The 17536-nt window shown below is 33.1% G+C and overlaps 1 protein-coding gene and 3 long non-coding RNA genes across 4 annotated transcripts; 1 reads left to right on the forward strand and 3 right to left on the reverse strand.

The window, feature by feature from the left end:
- Positions 1-3785: 3785 nt before the first annotated feature.
- Positions 3786-4196, reverse strand: LOC120211659. Its single transcript, XR_005524624.1, has 3 exons — positions 4106-4196; positions 3965-4006; positions 3786-3871 (listed from the first exon to the last, which is right to left on the reverse strand). It is a non-coding gene; the product is annotated as an uncharacterized LOC120211659 (long non-coding RNA).
- Positions 4197-4262: 66 nt separating this feature from the next.
- On the reverse strand, positions 4263-5011 carry LOC120211668 (E3 ubiquitin-protein ligase RZFP34-like). The gene is made up of 5 exons (XM_039210167.1): positions 4891-5011; positions 4751-4794; positions 4631-4671; positions 4454-4536; positions 4263-4358 (listed from the first exon to the last, which is right to left on the reverse strand). Exons 1-5 carry the CDS (start codon positions 4933-4935, stop codon positions 4263-4265), a joined length of 309 nt encoding a protein of 102 aa, XP_039066098.1. The 5' UTR covers positions 4936-5011.
- A 362-nt stretch (positions 5012-5373) lies between these two features.
- LOC120211658 lies at positions 5374-5983 on the reverse strand. Its single transcript, XR_005524623.1, has 4 exons — positions 5906-5983; positions 5705-5804; positions 5519-5606; positions 5374-5406 (listed from the first exon to the last, which is right to left on the reverse strand). It is a non-coding gene; the product is annotated as an uncharacterized LOC120211658 (long non-coding RNA).
- Positions 5984-16804: 10821 nt separating this feature from the next.
- On the forward strand, positions 16805-17222 carry LOC120211683. The gene is made up of 3 exons (XR_005524625.1): positions 16805-16824; positions 16892-17102; positions 17187-17222. It is a non-coding gene; the product is annotated as an uncharacterized LOC120211683 (long non-coding RNA).
- Positions 17223-17536: the final 314 nt, after the last annotated feature.

Genomic DNA, 17536 nt, shown 5'->3' on the forward strand with positions numbered 1-17536 from the left:
TGTTTTAAGGTGCATGATTATTAATTGTTTCCTGAATAATCACATTGTATTGGAAACAAGTGTTGGTAATGCTCAATCCCACATAGTATTGGAAACACTATTGGGAATGGTATTTAAGGCTTGGCTTTCCCACTTCCTTGTTGAGTGATAGAGAACAAGGGGGACTCTTGCGCGCCGCCGCCGTCCGTCTCGAGTCAGGTCGGGTCGGGTCGTGGTCGTGGTAATACGTATCTTCAACACGTCCGCGCGAATACTATCTTTTTAGAGAAAATTCTTAAGAAACAAATGCAATACCACCAGTCGTTGCGATTTTGGACTATCGCAACGAATTTGGAATAAATCGCAACGCGAACTTCGACTATCGCACGACTATCGCAATACGAATATGTAAATCGCAATGCGATAGTCGACTATCGCAATGCGAACTTCGACTATCGCAATGCGAACTTCGACTATCGCATTGCGATTTACATATTCGCATTGCGATAGTCCAAGTTCGCATTGCGATAGTCCAAGTTCGCATTGCGATAGTCGACTATCGCATTGCGAATTACATATTCGCATTGCGATAGTCCAAGTTCGCATTGCGATAGTCGAAGTTCGCGTTGCGAATCTGAAAACTGATTTGCGATACCGGAGATCGCGTTGCGAATTATCGATCGCATTGCGATTTAGTTGGTCATTTTGGCAAATCTAAAAAAAAGTTGGTTAAAATCGTATATTATAAGGCATTTTTGATCAATGAGGTTATTTTCTCTTATACATATCATTACTATTATTATTATTATTTATTATTTATGTCAATATATATATAAATAATATTTATTTAGCATAAAATAAATATATATATATATAAATAATATTTATTTTATGAAAATACTATTTATAAATTTAATATATTAAATAATTTTAATCATATTTTAATATATATTTATTAATGTTAAGAAATGACAGTCTTAAAGCAACTGGATGTCCATTATCTGATAAAAATAAATATTTTAATATATAAATCTACTTTTATATTATTTTTAGATAAATGTTTTATTAAAATTTATTAATATTAAGAAATAAGCTGTCTTAAAGCACCTAAAAGTCATTTTCTGATATTTCTAAATAAATAAATATATTGTTTAATAATATATATATATATTAATAAACTTAACAGAATTATTAATTAAATATATTTAAATTTTTAAATGATAAAGACAATTTATAATTAATAAGTACTAATTTTAAGCGTTGTGGGGGTGCTAATCCTTCTCCAAACGTAATCGACCACGAATCTCTTTTTATTATTAAAAAGAACGAATTTTTGGTTAAAATGCAGATCAATTTATCTTTTAACTGATGTTTTCTTAAAAACTCTTTTTTTAAAAGATTATTTTTAGGTATTTGACCTACCTAACCCAAAAAGGTCAATGGCGACTCCTTAAACATTTTAAAAAACCATTTATTCATATCACTTTTCACGCCAAGTAAAAAATTTCGTACCCGGACGAAAATAGGTTATCTCCATTGATCTCGAATTAATAGCAACCCCAACTTTCTCATCTTTTTTTTTAACATTATTAACCCCCCCCCCCCAATAATAACTGGCAAACCCACTTTGATAAATTCTTCAAGTTCGTCTCTTTCTCTGCATACATTTGGGGCGTAAACATTTATCACTAATATATTCAAATTTAAACATGGCATTTAATCTTCCAACGCTAGGAATCTATTCATCACCATCGACTTCTTGACACAAAAGAAATCACTATTCCACATCGTGATCAGACCACCAACCGCTCCCTCAGACGACACAACTGATATTTCACTAAAATTTCTTCCTTTAATCCGCTTCAAGAGACTTTCGGTCACAATAAAAATTTTGATTCTTGAATTAGAACCATCTTCACTATACACTTAAAAAAAATAACCTATTCATTGATCTGACCTTCTCCGCTCTACATATCCCCTTTACATTCCAAGAATTGCAAAATTCATGTTTAAATTGTTTTATCACACACACTGAAAGACCACTTACCTCATCCTCAACGCATAGACCTTCCCTCCAATTACGCGAGTCTCTCCACAACAACTGCATCTGAAGCTTTGAATTCAAACCCTAGTGCTTTACCTACAGCTAGGGCTGTAATCGCTTCTACAGACTCCTCATGCTCTTCACCCGTAACTTTCCTCTGTCTTTTATTCCCTTTCGACTTAGCCTTTTGACAATTTTTCCCTTCCGATGCACCGCTCCCACAACTATAGACTCTAGGCCTTTAGGGCCGTTTGGTTCACGCCATAAAGGATTACCGGGAATGAAATTCTCATTCCTCCATTTGATTAGCCGGTAATCTTATTCTCAATAATCTTTTATTATCAACAGTGAATTTTTTTTGTATATTACCATAAATGTAATTATTCATTTCTTTAAGTATTGTTGGATTACCGATATTTTGGACTAAAATGCCATTGAATTTTTTTTTTCAAAATTCTTCTTCTTCTGTCGTTAAATAATAAAAATTCTACGAATGTTAAATTACAAATTTATCCTTAAATTATTTTAGATTTACAAAAAAAAATCTATAATTAGAATTTTATATGAAGTTCAAGGGTTAAAATAAAATTTTACCCTTTTATTAAACCTATTTATCTTTTTAATTTTGTAAAAAAATTATATAAATTTATAAATTTTAAAGAAAATATATAAATTAATTATAGTAATATTTATTGTAAAATTCAACTTGTTAAAAAAATAAATATATAATAAGGACAATTTGGTAAAATATATATTTCAATAATCTTTTATTCCTTTAACTAAACACGATAATCTTACATTCATACTGAACGAACCAAACACAAAATACAACATTGCCAGTAATCTTTTATTCTCACTGGTAATCTTTTATTCTCACTGATAATCTTACATTCCGTGAACCAAACTTACCCTTATTATATAAGGACTTCGGACTACACACCTGATGAGCACCTTCGCATGTTTTAAAAAATTCATATGTTTTAAAAAATTCATATTTTTTTTGAAATTATAACTTAGAAATATTGAGGAAAACACTAAAAATAGATTTTTAATTATATATTTTTTTTGGATAATTGCTTTATATTACTTAAAGAAACAGTAAAAACTGCTACAGTTTACATAAAAACAACAGAGATCTCAACAAAAGATATCACAACTTTTATAAAGACAACAATTAATATAATCGACCTTATCCATACTCCTACCTTGCAATTTGATTTTAATCATCTCTTTAACAGAAGAAAGGAGGGTAGTAGCTCCCATAGTCTTCTCTTTGAATAACTTGCAATTTCTTTCCTCTCAAATGGTATACACATGGGTATATGTATAGGTATAGCCACCTCAAATTATCCAACAAAAATGGAAAAATAATGTTTGATATTCAAAACAACAAATAACATAAACTTGTCCCTTCCATAAATCCCCGAGTATTCTAATCACGTTTGTTCATACATTGAAGCATCAAAGAAACATGCTATGAAATTTCACTTTTTCACTCGGTTTCTCCCAAGACCTTATATAATCTTCCCTTCATATCATCATTTCCCACGAAATTGCTTTTAAAAATATTGATTTTTGCTTCAAAAGATGAACACAAAGCCCCACTTTGTTTCGGTTTTTCTGATATTTTCAGTTCTGTTTCTCTCTTACTCAACTTCAGTTTCTGCTCAAGAAGTTGGTAATGTAAAAAAACCAGTATTGATTGCTTTGTTGTTGTTGTTGTTGTTGTTGTTTCCTTCTTTTTTGAGTCGGCCTGGTGTTGTATGATCTGCATTTCGGGCACTTGTGTGCCAAGATATGGAAATTAACCTAAGAATGTTCCCCACAGTCATTACAGAGAATCCAAACCTGGACAAGTAAAATAGTTTTTAATCGAAAAATAGCTCATGGAAACTAAACAAGGATAGCTGCTAAAATCTGCAAATTAAGTATTTCACTGACCATCTTATTCTGATAAATCTGAGGCATCGTTGTTGAAGCAATCTGAAATTTGTTTTCAAGAACGTTTTGGCAAATGGATTAAATCAGAAACGTTACATACGGCATTAAATACAAATATAAGTTGATCTATTCCATGCATACCTCTCGGTCAAGTCTCTCCGACGTTCGGGACATATCACAAAATGATTTTGAGCAAACAGGACATGAATACCTGCAACACCACCATCAAAAACCAGCTGATCAAGAATGACATACGAAATGACAGCATGACACGGGGTTGCACGTGTGCTCAAAAGACTTACCGTAAATGCCGTTGCATCTCTTTTACACATTCCAAATGTGTTGTGTGGCTACATGGTAGGACAGTTATGTCTTTTGTCGTATCAAAGAGAAACTAAAACGACAAGACGAAAAACGACAAATTACCAGCTCAAAAAAGCATACAACACTTGCAAAGTTCTAGAGAAACCATGGGCCTTTTAAACTTACCTCGAAGCAAACGGCACAATTATGATACATAGCTTTTTCAACACAATTGTGAGAGTTCTTCAACATCATAGAATAGCAACATCCTTCGACAGATTCAATCCAAACATTAATGATTGAAGATGGAGACAACAAAAATGATCCTTCAAGAGAAAATGAAGGATAAGTCGGTAATCTTACCGCATTTATCACAATGGAAAAAATTCTCCGCACCTCCGGTTCTACAATATCGAACAAAGTTAATACATGGATATCATATGCATGTAGACATAAAAAAAGTAGATTTAGCAAAAATCGAACCTGCAGATACCGCATTCATCGCAATGGTACTGATTTTTTGAGACCTTGCAATTCAAGAAAAGAAAATGTTGTGCATTATAAGGAAGCTTATTCATCGAATTGCATTATATTGAATGAAAAAATTGAAGCAAACCACTAACATCGTCATCGAAAAAGTTGCATTTCGAACAAAAGTACTCTCCCATGCAAACCCCACAGTTTATGCAATGCTGTTGAACCTAATTTAAATAAGAAAGAACAGACCAAGTTAGTAAATTTACTGCTGTTCTCATTCTAACAACAACAACAACAACAAAACCCTATTCTCATATACAATGGGATAAGGAGAGGTATGATAGTAGGCTGCCAACGCAAGGTTGAAAGCAACTTCCGTGGAAGACCTCCGGCAGTCATAAAATTAAAAATAAAGATAGAATGCAATGCATGTATAGTTAAATACTTTCATCTTCTTCTAGGTCACACAAGGAACAAATAACCTGAAAAAAGAGTTATTGAATATAACAATATCAGCTAAAGATCACAGAAGAAAATGGAAAGTGTCCAAAATTACAACAACAAAAACATGAACAAAAAAGGGAGTACAACAAGATCTGGCCCTTTTTATGTCAATGGCGAGGAACATTGTGACGATCAACAGGACCAACTTCCATCGAGTTCTGTAAAAAGAAAAACCATTTTTTTCGAAATTAAATTGCTGTTCTGCATGATGAATTACTAGAAACGACTAAAAAGGAAAACTTGAAGAGAATTGAGAAGAAAAGGAAGGACCTTGGGTTCATTATGACAATGTCTGGAGTCGAATATCTCATCGCAACAAGGAGCCCTGATATTGCACCTTCTTCTGTAGTGAGAACACCTTCAAAATCACAGCAAAAAGATTAATCCTATATGTATGTATGTACGTATGTAAATGAAGATGGTGTAAATAGAAGCTTCAGAAAGAATAAAAAGTACCCAAATTACCCATTTCCCTTCTCCATTAAAGATGAATTATTTGACACCTTGGGCTCAAAACCAACCTCCATTGATCCCCAAATTATGCTCTAAAATTCACCTGAAACGAACCCAAAGAACGAAGATGAAATCAATTTGGAAAGGAAAACAAAATTGAAGAACTTAACATCATATAGACTTTGAAACAGGAAGAAGACAGACCCGAAGTGAAACGGGTAAATGAGGTGTCGGCTTCAGTGAGCTAAAGTCTGAAGCGATCATGCAATGAGCATGGATCAGCAACAGGAAGATAAACCAAAAAAAAAATAAAGAAGATTTATAGTCTAGTCCCTTGACTTTTGAAAAATCATACTTTGTTCTAATAGTTAGATTCTTTATAAGCAAACCCTATTACGAGGCGACACGCAAACGTATTGATCAACCGACCAAAATTATTACTTTTAGAAAACGAACGGAGATCAAATGGAAGAAGAAACGCAGAGGGTTGAAGAAACGACAGCTGTGTCACTTTCAACAAATATAAAATATGATGAGAGAAAGACTAAGGTTGCGGAATCCCTTGGAATTAGAATCTAATTATACTAATTTTTTATATTTGGTTTAAATTTTCAAAGGGAGTTGAATCCCTTATTACTTCAACTTTCCATTAAATGAGAGAAAGTGAATTTCATCCATTCTATGATAGAATTCAATTTTCTTGTTGGAGGGAATTGAAATTTGAACATACTATCCTCATTAATCTTTTGATAACTTATTCATATATTGAATAAAAATATTTTTTTATTATTTCGGGTCGGGTCGAGTTCGGGTTTAGGGTAAGAAATACCCGACCCAAAAATATATATAATTTTACTTTATATATTTAGGAATAATTACAAAAATACCCCTCTATATATAATTTTTTTCAATTAAGTCATTGTTTTTATTGAATAAAAATAATTTTTTTATTATTTTGGGTCGGGTCGAGTCAGGTGAAACTTTATTTTGGTCGGGTCAGGTCGGTTTTTTTAAGTGTGATATTCGGGTCGGTTCGGGTTTAGGGTGAAAAATACCCGACCCGACCCGAAAAAATATATAATTTTACCTTATATATTAGGAATAATTATAATAATACCCCTCTATATATAAATTTTTTTCAATTAAGCCACTGTTTTTTTGAATAAAAATAATTTTTTTATTATTTCGGGTCAGGTCGAGTTTCTAATTCATATATTCAGGTCGGGTCAGGTGAAACTTTATTTTGGTCGGGTCGGGTCTCGGATGGAGGTTCCCTTGTTCTCGGGTTGGGTGGACCAAAAACCCGACCCAACCCGACCCATGGTCATCCCTAATTGGGATAATTTTAACTTATGATATTTATTAGCATGATTTTTATAATTTATTAAAATGAATAATCAATAAATAAAATTAAAATTTAATATTTTTAAATTTTTAAATTTTTAAATTTTTATAATATATTGGTACATGTAATTTATAAAACAAACTAAAATTAAGCAAAAAAAACAAGAAGGGTAATCCTGTCATTTAACATTACTGAAATCAAATTCATCTGACATGTCTGCGAACCAAACAGAATATGGAATTGGATTCTAATTCAATTTCTGCCAACCAAACAGAATATGAAATTGGATTCCAATTCATGACAGGTTTTAATTCTTTCACAGATTTCAATTCGCTCAAAAATATTCAAGCGAATCAAACACCACCTAAATAAACGTAACCCAAGAAAATGATATAAAGCAAAAGTGTCAATTTAGGAAGTGCTCAAATTGATATTTAAGGACAGGTGTTTGTGTGTTGACATAAAAACAAATGATCTCGGAGAAAAAAAAAATTATTTTTTAAAAGATTTTGTTCAAACATCAAAAATACTAAAAGTATAAATATTTAAATATTAAATAGTTAAAAAATTATCTTTAAATATGTAATACCTTATATTTATCATATATTAATAATGTTGAAAATTGGCACACCAAATTGCATTAATTGTCAACATTATGGGTGGCAATTTGGTGGCATTAATGGGTGGCAAAATTGGTCAAATTTGGCCACCAAATTGTTGAAAATTTTGGATGGTAAAACTATGCAATTAGTCATTGTAATTTAGGGTATTTACAAATTAGTCCTTAAAGCTTCAACTATAAATACCCTAGCTCATTTAGCTTCAAAACCATCCCAAAGCATTCTAGCTTTCTTCCAATACTAGAGAGATTTTAGAGAGTTTCTTGAGAGTTGTTTTCTCCTTTTTATCTAGAGAGAATTATCATTGTTTTCTCCTTGGTAGATCGAGAGAGGTTGTAATTCCTATTTTCTCATAGTGAAATTCTTCTACCGTTGTCCGTGGTTTTTACCCTAAATTTTTAGGGGTTTTCCACATAAATTTTGTGTCTCTTTTATCTTCATTTTTATTTTCTCAAATTATCAGTTGCGATTTTGCTCTATCCGATAGCCGTCTTCCGCAACAATTGGTATCCAAGCCAGATTTGAGTGTGTAATATCTGCTTATTGTCTTTGTGGTTGCCACCAAAAGGTGGATCCTCCAACATAAGAAAATAAGAAGGTATTACCCATTCTTTGAGGTTCTAAAGAACTATTCATGATAGTGAAATAGTGGGAGCTATCAATAATAGTAGCTATGGCAACGAAATTTGATATTGAAAAATTCATTGGGAGAAATTTCTCATTGTGGGAAATTGAAGATGAAGGCCATCTTGAGGAAAGAAGGTTGTCTAGCAAGTATCAGTGAAAGGCCAGTGGATGTCACAGATGACAACAAATGGATCGAAATGGACGGGAATGTTATGGCAAACTTTCATCTAGCATTAGCAGATGAAGTATTGTCAAGCATCGAGGAGAAGAATACAACTAAGGAGATATGAGACCATCTCACCAAATTGTACGAGGCCACATCGCTGCACAATAAAATTTTCCTTAAGAGAAAATTGTACACTCAACGTATGCCAGAATCTACTTCAATGACGGAGCACTTAAATACACTGAATACTTTATTTTCTCAGTTTACATCCTTAAGTTGTAAAATAGGAGAACAAGAACGTGCTGAACTTCTACTTCAAAGTCTACCGGATTCATATGATCAACTCATCATCAACTTGACAAACAGTAATGTCACCAGTCTAGTCTTCGATGACGTTGCAGCTGCTGTTCTACAAGAAGAAAATCGGCGCAAGAACAAGGAAGACAGACAAGTAAATCTGCAACAAGCAGAAGCATTGACAACGATGACAACGATGAGAGGGAGATCAACAGAACGTGGCCAAAGCAGCAGTCACAAACATGGTAGATCGAAGTCGAAAAGCAAGAAGAATTTAAAGTGTTACAACTTTGGAAAGAAGGGTCACTTGAAGAATGATTGTTGGAGTCTAAATAAAAACTCCAATCCACAAGGCAATGCCGCAAACACTTCAGATGATGGAGATGCTCTATGCTGTGAAGCGTCAACCACCGTAGAAGGAAGAAAACGATTTGCAGATATATGGCTCATTGATTCGGGAGCAACATATCACATGACCTCAAGAAGAGAATGGTTTCATCATTATGAACCTGTCTCAGGAGGATCTGTGTATAGTTGCAATGATCATGCCTTAGAGATCGTTGGCGTGGGAACCATCAAATTGAAGATGTATAATGGAACAATTAAAGTTGTTCGAGATGTACGGCACGTGAAAGGTCTGAAGAAAAATTTATTATCCTACGGATTGTTGGATAATAATGCTAGCAAGATTGAAACACGGAAAGGAATCATGAAGGTGTTCCGTGGAGCGCTTGTGGTGCTGAAATGTGAAAAGATAGCTGCAAACTTGTACATGCTGAAGGGAGAGACATTGCTAGAAGCAGAAGCCTCTGTTGCCTCATGTAGTTCAGATTCTGCAATGTTATGGCATAAGAAACTTGGACACATGTCAGAACAAGGAATGAAAGTCCTTGTGGAGCAAAAGCTACTTCCAGGCTTAACAAAGGCATCACTTGCTTTATGTGAGCATTGCATAACAAGTAAGCATCATCGGTTGAAATTCAACACATCAAATTCTAGAGGTAAAAGTGTTCTAGAACTGGTTCACTCTGACGTATGGAAAGCACCAGTTACATCCCTAGGCGGAGCAAAATATTTTGTCTCATTTATTAATGACTACTCCAGGAGATGTTGGGTGTACCCTATTAAGAAGAAGTCTGATGTGTTTTCAACTTTCAAAAACTTCAAAGCGCGGGTGGAACTTGATTCTGGAAATAAAATCAAGTGTTTCAGAACAGATAATGGAGGAGAATACACAAGTGAAGAATTTGATGACTTTTGCAAGAAAGAAGGCATCAAAAGACAATTCACAGTGGCGAACACTCCTCAACAAAATGGAGTGGCAGAGCAGATGAACAGAACCTTGTTAGAAAGAACAAGAGCAATGTTGAGGGATGCAGGCCTAGAAAAATCATTCTGGGCAGAAGCAGTCAATACCGCCTGTTATTTGGTGAATCGAGCTCCATCAACTGCAATAGAGCTGAAGACACCAATGGAGATGTGGACTGGAAAACCAGCTGATTATTCAAACCTCCATATATTTGGAAGTATAGTGTACGTGATGTATAACTCCTAAGAAATTTCAAAGTTGGATCCAAAATCCAGGAAATGCAAATTCTTGGGGTATGCTGATGGAGTAAAGGGGTATCGCTTGTGGGATCCCACTACCCGCAAAGTGATCATTAGTAGAGATGTTATCTTTGTAGAAGATAAACTACAAAGAAAAGAAGACGATGATAGTGCTGAAAAGTCAGAGACTACTCAGATACATGTGGAAAAAGAGTTTGAAGAAGGAGATTCTTCTGAAAAAGAACCAGCACATGATGAACAAGAACCAGAGAGTTCTGAAGCTCCAACAACTCGTCAATCAGATCGTGTGAGAAGACGTCCCAATTGGCACTCATATTATGTTATATAAGGTAATATTGTATACTGCCTTTTAACAGAGGACGATGAGCCATCACCATACCAGGAGGCAATAAACAGCTCAGATGCTTCACTGTGGATGATGGCGATGCAAGAAGAAATCAAAGCCCTTCATAAAAATAATACATGGGACCTTGTGCCACTACCACAAGGAAGGAAGCCAATTGGTAACAAATGGGTCTTCAAAATCAAGCGAAATGATGACGATCAAGTTGAGAGGTATCTTGCAAGACTGGTGGTCAAAGGATATGCTCAAAAAGAAGGTATTGATTTCAATGAAATATTTTCTCCTGTGGTTCGACTAACAACAGTTCGAGTAGTTTTGGCAATGTGTGCTACATTGAACTTACATCTAGAGCAACTAGATGTTAAAACAGCTTTTCTTCATGGAAATCTTGAAGAAGAGATTTATATGCTCCAACCTGAAGGTTTTGAAGAAGACGAAAAGAAGAACTTGGTTTGCAGGTTGAACAAATCTATGTACGGTCTAAAGCAGGCGCCGAGGTGTTGGTATAAGAGATTTGATTCCTTCATTATGTGCATTGGATACAACAGACTTAATGCAGACCCTTGTGCTTATTTCAAGAGGTCTGGTGATAACGATTTTGTTATATTGTTGTTGTATGTGGATGACATGTTGGTTGCAGGACCCAACAAAGATCATATTGAAGAATTGAAGGCACAACTGGCTAGGGAATTTGAAATGAAGGACGTGGGATCAGCAAACAAGATTCTAGGGATGCAAATTCACCGAGACAGAAGCAATAGGAAGATTTGGCTTTCACAAAAGAATTACTTGAAGAAAATCTTTTCACGATTTAGCATGCAAGATTGTAAGCCAATTTCTACCCCTCTTCCTATTAACTTCAAATTATCCTCCAGTATGAGTCCTAGCAGTGAAAAAGAGAGGATGGAGATGTCTCGAGTACCGTATGCATCAGCAGTGGGAAGTTTAATGTTCGCTATGATATGCACAAGACCAGACATTGCACAAGCAGTGGGAGTGGTTAGTCGATACATGGCGAATCCAGGCAAAGAGCATTGGAATACAGTAAAGAGGATCCTGAGATACATCAAAGGGACCTCAAATGTTGCATTATGTTATGGAGGATCAAACTTACTAATCAATGGGTATGTAGATTCTGACTATGCAGGGGATTTGGATAAAAGCAAATCTACTACAGGATATGTGTTCAAAGTTGTTGGTGGAGCTGTAAGCTGGGTTTCAAAATTACAGTCAGTTGTGGCTACGTCCACAACAGAGGCAGAATATGTAGCAACTACACAAGCCAGTAAAGAAGCAATTTGGTTGAAGATTCTATTGGAGGAGCTTGGGCACAATCAAGAGTATGTCTCTCTGTTTTGTGACAGTCAAAGCGCCTTGCATCTAGCAAGGAATCTAGCATTTCATTCAAGGACTAAGCACATACGAGTTCAGTACCATTTCATTCGTGAAAAGGTGGAAGAAGGAACGGTAGATATGCAGAAGATCCATACCAAAGACAACATAGTAGATTTCATGACGAAGGCAATCAATGCTAATAAATTTACCTGGTGTCGATCCTCCTGTGGCCTGTCAGAAACGTAAGCAACATGAAAGGTACAAGGTAGAAAGAATGGTGTGAAGATATAATTGTTCCAATCAAATCTTCAAGTGGGAGATTGTTGAAAATTGGCACACCAAATTGCATCAATTGTCAACATTATGGGTGGCAATTTGGTGGCATTAATGGGGTGGCAAAATTGGTCAAATTTGGCCACCAAATTGTTGAAAATTTTGGATGGTAAAACTATGCAATTAGTCATTGTAATTTAGGGTATTTACAAATTAGTCCTTAAAGCTTCAACTATAAATACCCTAGCTCATTTAGCTTCAAAACCATCCCAAAGCATTCTAGCTTTCTTCCAATACTAGAGAGATTTTAGAGAGTTTCTTGAGAGTTGTTTTCTCCTTTTTATCTAGAGAGAATTATCATTGTTTTCTCCTTGGTAGATCGAGAGAGGTTGTAATTCCTATTTTCTCATAGTGAAATTCTTCTACCGTTGCCCGTGGTTTTTACCCTAAATTTTTAGGTGTTTTCCACGTAAATTTTGTGTCTCTTTTATCTTCATTTTTATTTTCTCAAATTATCAGTTGCGATTTTGCTATATCCAATAGCCGTCTTCCGCAACAAATAAAAAAATAAGGGTGATTGAATCTTTTCAACATATATTATTTTGTTTTTACTTTAGACTTGTAAAAATGAGAAGTATTTTAAACTTAACAATTGATCTAAGTGGTTAAAGAAATTATTATTTCTCTTAGAGATTTTGGATTCGAACAGTTGTATTTGTAAAGTCTGTATGTTGTTAATAATTAAGAAAGATTTTATATAGATATTACATTGTAATCATCCTAGATTATTCAAAAGAAAAAAGAGTATTCTTTTTGAACCTGCAAGTGACTTTAGTGGTTAAAAAGAGTGTTGTTCTCGTTAGAAGTATTGAATTTAAACAGTTGCGTTTGAAGGGTGTGTGCACGTTGTCAATAATAAAAAAATATTTTTTCATAAATTAAAGATGAACCGAAGGAGTGTTGAAAGCGATATTTTTATTAAAAATAATATCTATATAATTTAAATATTTTTATTAATAATTTAATTTTATATCTTGAAATTTTATATATTTTAAAATTTTAATATAATTTCTTAAAAGAAATTGTAACTTATATAAAACATTATACCTCCTTGTGCATGAAGGTTCTTCTTCCTTGTCCCTAGGTTTTGTACCACTAGTTTTTTTTTTCCAGAAAAGAATATCAGAAGAAGAAATTGTTTCAAAAAATAGATCATTTTTATATAAAAAAACTTTTAAATTATTTTTTAAAATTTTTTAGGTCGTTTGTTTAAATCTTCTTAAATCATTATGTTCACAATCAAATTCTTACAGTCTGCATCATCATTTTCTTAATGTTCTGTTTTCTTTCTGCTACACATTTATAAGGATGAGATAATTCATGAATTATTTATATATTATCATAGTCATTAAATTGAATATATTCATCTCTTTATCTAATTTAACTCTTTTAATTTTCTTATTCAACTAATATAAAAATATGTGAATAAAATGAATCACTATATGAACATATTATGAATATGAGACGCATAAATGAATACACTGACGTCTACATAAAATGACACTGAAAATGAGGGGAAGAGTAAGAAAAATTATATAAATATTGATAAGGCTTAGGAAACAAATATGAACATGAAAATAATTAACATGCATAATGTTAAAAAATAATATGAACAAGACATAATGCATGAATGTATCGAAATTTACATAAAAATACTATGGAGTAGTCTGTCACATTTTACGAGTATCGTTGAACACTAATAACGATGAGATTTATTAATTTAATTTATAAAAATTTAAAATTTTAAATGACTTAACGTATAATTATAAATTAGTTAAAATCTTATGATAAATTATTTAAAATAAAATATTAATTACATGATTTTTCATAATTTTTTCGGTAAATTATACCACTGACCATCTAACTATTGCCCTTTTCATTTTGGCCACCATTTTTGAAATTTTATCAATCGGATCATCCAACTATTTAAATGCATTCGATCAAGCCACTTTACTTTAACATTTAACGGAAGTGCTGATGTGGCAGTTAATAAAATTTGTATAATTACATATTTGATCTTTAATATTTATAAATTCTATCAATTTGGTCATAAAATTCAATTTAATAATTTTAATATCTAATTAGATGGTGACATATCAATACCTAAGAATAAATTATTTTATTTTATATCCAATAAGGCAGTGAATAAGCAAAATGCATATAATATAATCTGCTTCTGAGGGGAATCAAACCAATGACTTGTCACACAACAAAGCACACTTAAACCACTAGGTTAAACCCTTCACTTGGTAATTGTTTAGAAATTTTTATATATAACTTGTTATAACTAATGGCAGAGAAAAAAAGGAAACTGACATACTTGTAAAGGGATTCAAACCCTATATTTGATTAAAATTTACAATATTATACATATATAATCATCTAATTGAGTCTTTTTCAATAGATTTTTTTATATTTTTAAATTATATTTATTCATTAAATATAATCATTAAATTAACTTTTCCAATATAATTACTAATTTTAATTAATTATTAAATATAAAGAAATTATATATATAAATATTATTAATTATGTTAAAAAATTAAAAATGTTCTTTAATTATATAAAAATAAATATAATTGGATGACCTTATTGACAAAATTTCAAAAACGGTGGTTAAAATGGAAAGGGACAATAATTAGGTTGTTAGTGATATAATTTACCCAAAAAATATTATATAAAATAATGTAATTAATATTTTATTTAAAACAATTTACCTTTAGATTTTTTACTAATTTATAATTATATGTTGGGTCCTTTAAAATTTTAAATTTTTATAAATTAAATTAATGATGCTCATCATTAATGGTACTCAGTGGTGCTCGTCGAGCGTTGTAAAATTTTTCAAATATTATTAACATGTGAAATATATATAAATTAACGATAGATAATACTTTAAAGGCATAAAAAATAATACAAAACACTGTCAACTAATATAATGATAATTTACTCAACCTAAAAACGTTATTATTTATTTGTTTAAATGTTTTTTAAAATGATAAAATTAACCTGATAAATATTAATTAATTAACCTATTGTTGTGTTGTCCATCTACCCTAACTTTACAATCTTTAATTCAAGCACCAAAATGATTTGGGAGATAGCTTCTGTATAGTGTATTAAAATGACAATTTTATCCCTGTAAATTATGTGTTGTGTTGTCTATCTGTTATGACCTTGTGATTTGTTTTTAAAGATAAGGACTGTACTATTTTATTAAAGTCAACTATACATATATCCGACAATGATATAGACCTCGTTAAAAAAACCCTCCTTCTGTTAAATGAAATAAAAAGAATGAATCATATCATTATCAAATAAACAGTTAGCGATACAAAAGTTAACACTAAAAATCACCAACCATTGCACATACCAGAGTTGACCAATACGAAGAAAGCTAACCCAAAGTAATTAAAGATCTAACACCTTATAGTCATCTCACCTCGAATCATTGAAAATAATTTCATTCCTGCAAGACCAAACAGTCCACACAATAGCATAGAACACCATTTTCCATAATAATTCGATTTTCAGCAATGGACAACAACCCAACCAAGACTCGAAAATTTTCCATCCATTTTTCTGGTAAACGCATTGGACACCCCAAAAACCACCCCACAGACTCCAGATATTCCATGAAGTCTCGCAAGAAAAAAAAAAAATAGATGATCGATAGTCTCTTCCTCCTTTTCACAAAGTAAGCACAAATTATTGGGAGGGGAAACACCCATTTTAATCAATTGGCACTTTGTAGGGACCCGGTTTATGAGCAATTTCCATACAGATTATCGGGAAGGGAAACACCCCATTTGAAGGACGTGTAATGCAATTTCCATGAATTTGGGAATGAAGTTGGAATATTCAAAAGTTCAAGGATCAATTTAGAATGATACTCATAGTTTGGGGATGAAATTAGAATGTTCAAAAGTTTAAGGACTAATTTAGAATGAGTCATAGTTGGGATGAAATTAGAATCTCAAATTACATTATCTTTTTGATTTGATCATTTTCTTATTCTTGTAGTTACCGGCTCTAAATGCAAACTTGGATCCATACATCCTTAAAAGGCCTTGATTGGAAAAATATTAGGGCTTGAGGATTCAATTGAAATGCTCATGCCAATGATATTCTGCCGTATCATTTGTATTACATTTCCTTCAATGATTTTACATGCAAAAAGGATCTTCCGAAATGGTTAGCTTAGTCGTCTTGTTCGAGATGACTGGCATTTTTCTTGATTTGTATTGTTAAAGGTTATTGCCTAGAAACACATGGGAACTTACTTCCTGGAAATTTTGAGGCCATGGACAAGGGGCTTGGATACTTTTTGACTTGTCAAAGTCATTCAGCGTCTTCTTTGAGCTAACGCAGTTGCACAATGCAGGGGAGATTTGAACTCCACCGATTGCTTCAGCTGCATCAATACCGCAAACGCCGAGCTCAGAAACAGCTGCATCGATGCAGGGGAGATTTGGCGCTGTTTATAAGGTATACATCAAAATAACAAAATCATAAGTTCAATTAGCATATGCTTATCATTCTGATGTATTCTCAGGGCACACTTGCTGGTGGAGATTTAATAGCAGTGACAAGGTTGTCTACAGGTTCTGCACAACGAGACCTCGAGTTCGAAAACGAGGTTCGGTTAATGGCCAACCTTCAGCACAGGAATTTGGTTAGGCTCCAAGGTTTCTACCTTGAAGGAACTAAAACACTCGTCATCTATGAGTTTGTGTCTAATGGAAGTTTGGATAAAATCTTATTTGGTACGATATACCAGTAATCCGCGTATCAACGTATTACAGAATGTATGCTACGAGATTCATTAATTTGGATTTATGGTGAAGTAGATCCAGTCAAGCAGCCCAGTTTGAACTGGGAAACACGATAAAGAATCATTCAAGGCGTTGCTCGTGGGCTCCTCGACTTTCATCAAGATTCTCGTCTCCGAATCATTCATCATGGTCTCAAAGCTAGCAATATATATTGTTGGACGCACAGATGACTCCTAAAATTGCAGATTTCAGCATGACAAGATTGCGCGCTGTTGATCAAACACTTGTGACACTAGTAGAATCGTCGGAACATAGTAAGTAGTTCGAAATCATCTTGGCCTCAAATTGCATGAACCAAACGATTCGAAAATTGATGAGTCACTGATTTTTCTTTTACGGTACAGCTTGTAGCGGATACATGGTGC

This window comes from Hibiscus syriacus, unplaced genomic scaffold (genome assembly GCF_006381635.1).
Source record: "Hibiscus syriacus cultivar Baekdansim isolate YM2019G1 unplaced genomic scaffold, ASM638163v2 tig00109980_pilon, whole genome shotgun sequence".
Taxonomy (NCBI): domain Eukaryota; kingdom Viridiplantae; phylum Streptophyta; class Magnoliopsida; order Malvales; family Malvaceae; genus Hibiscus; species Hibiscus syriacus.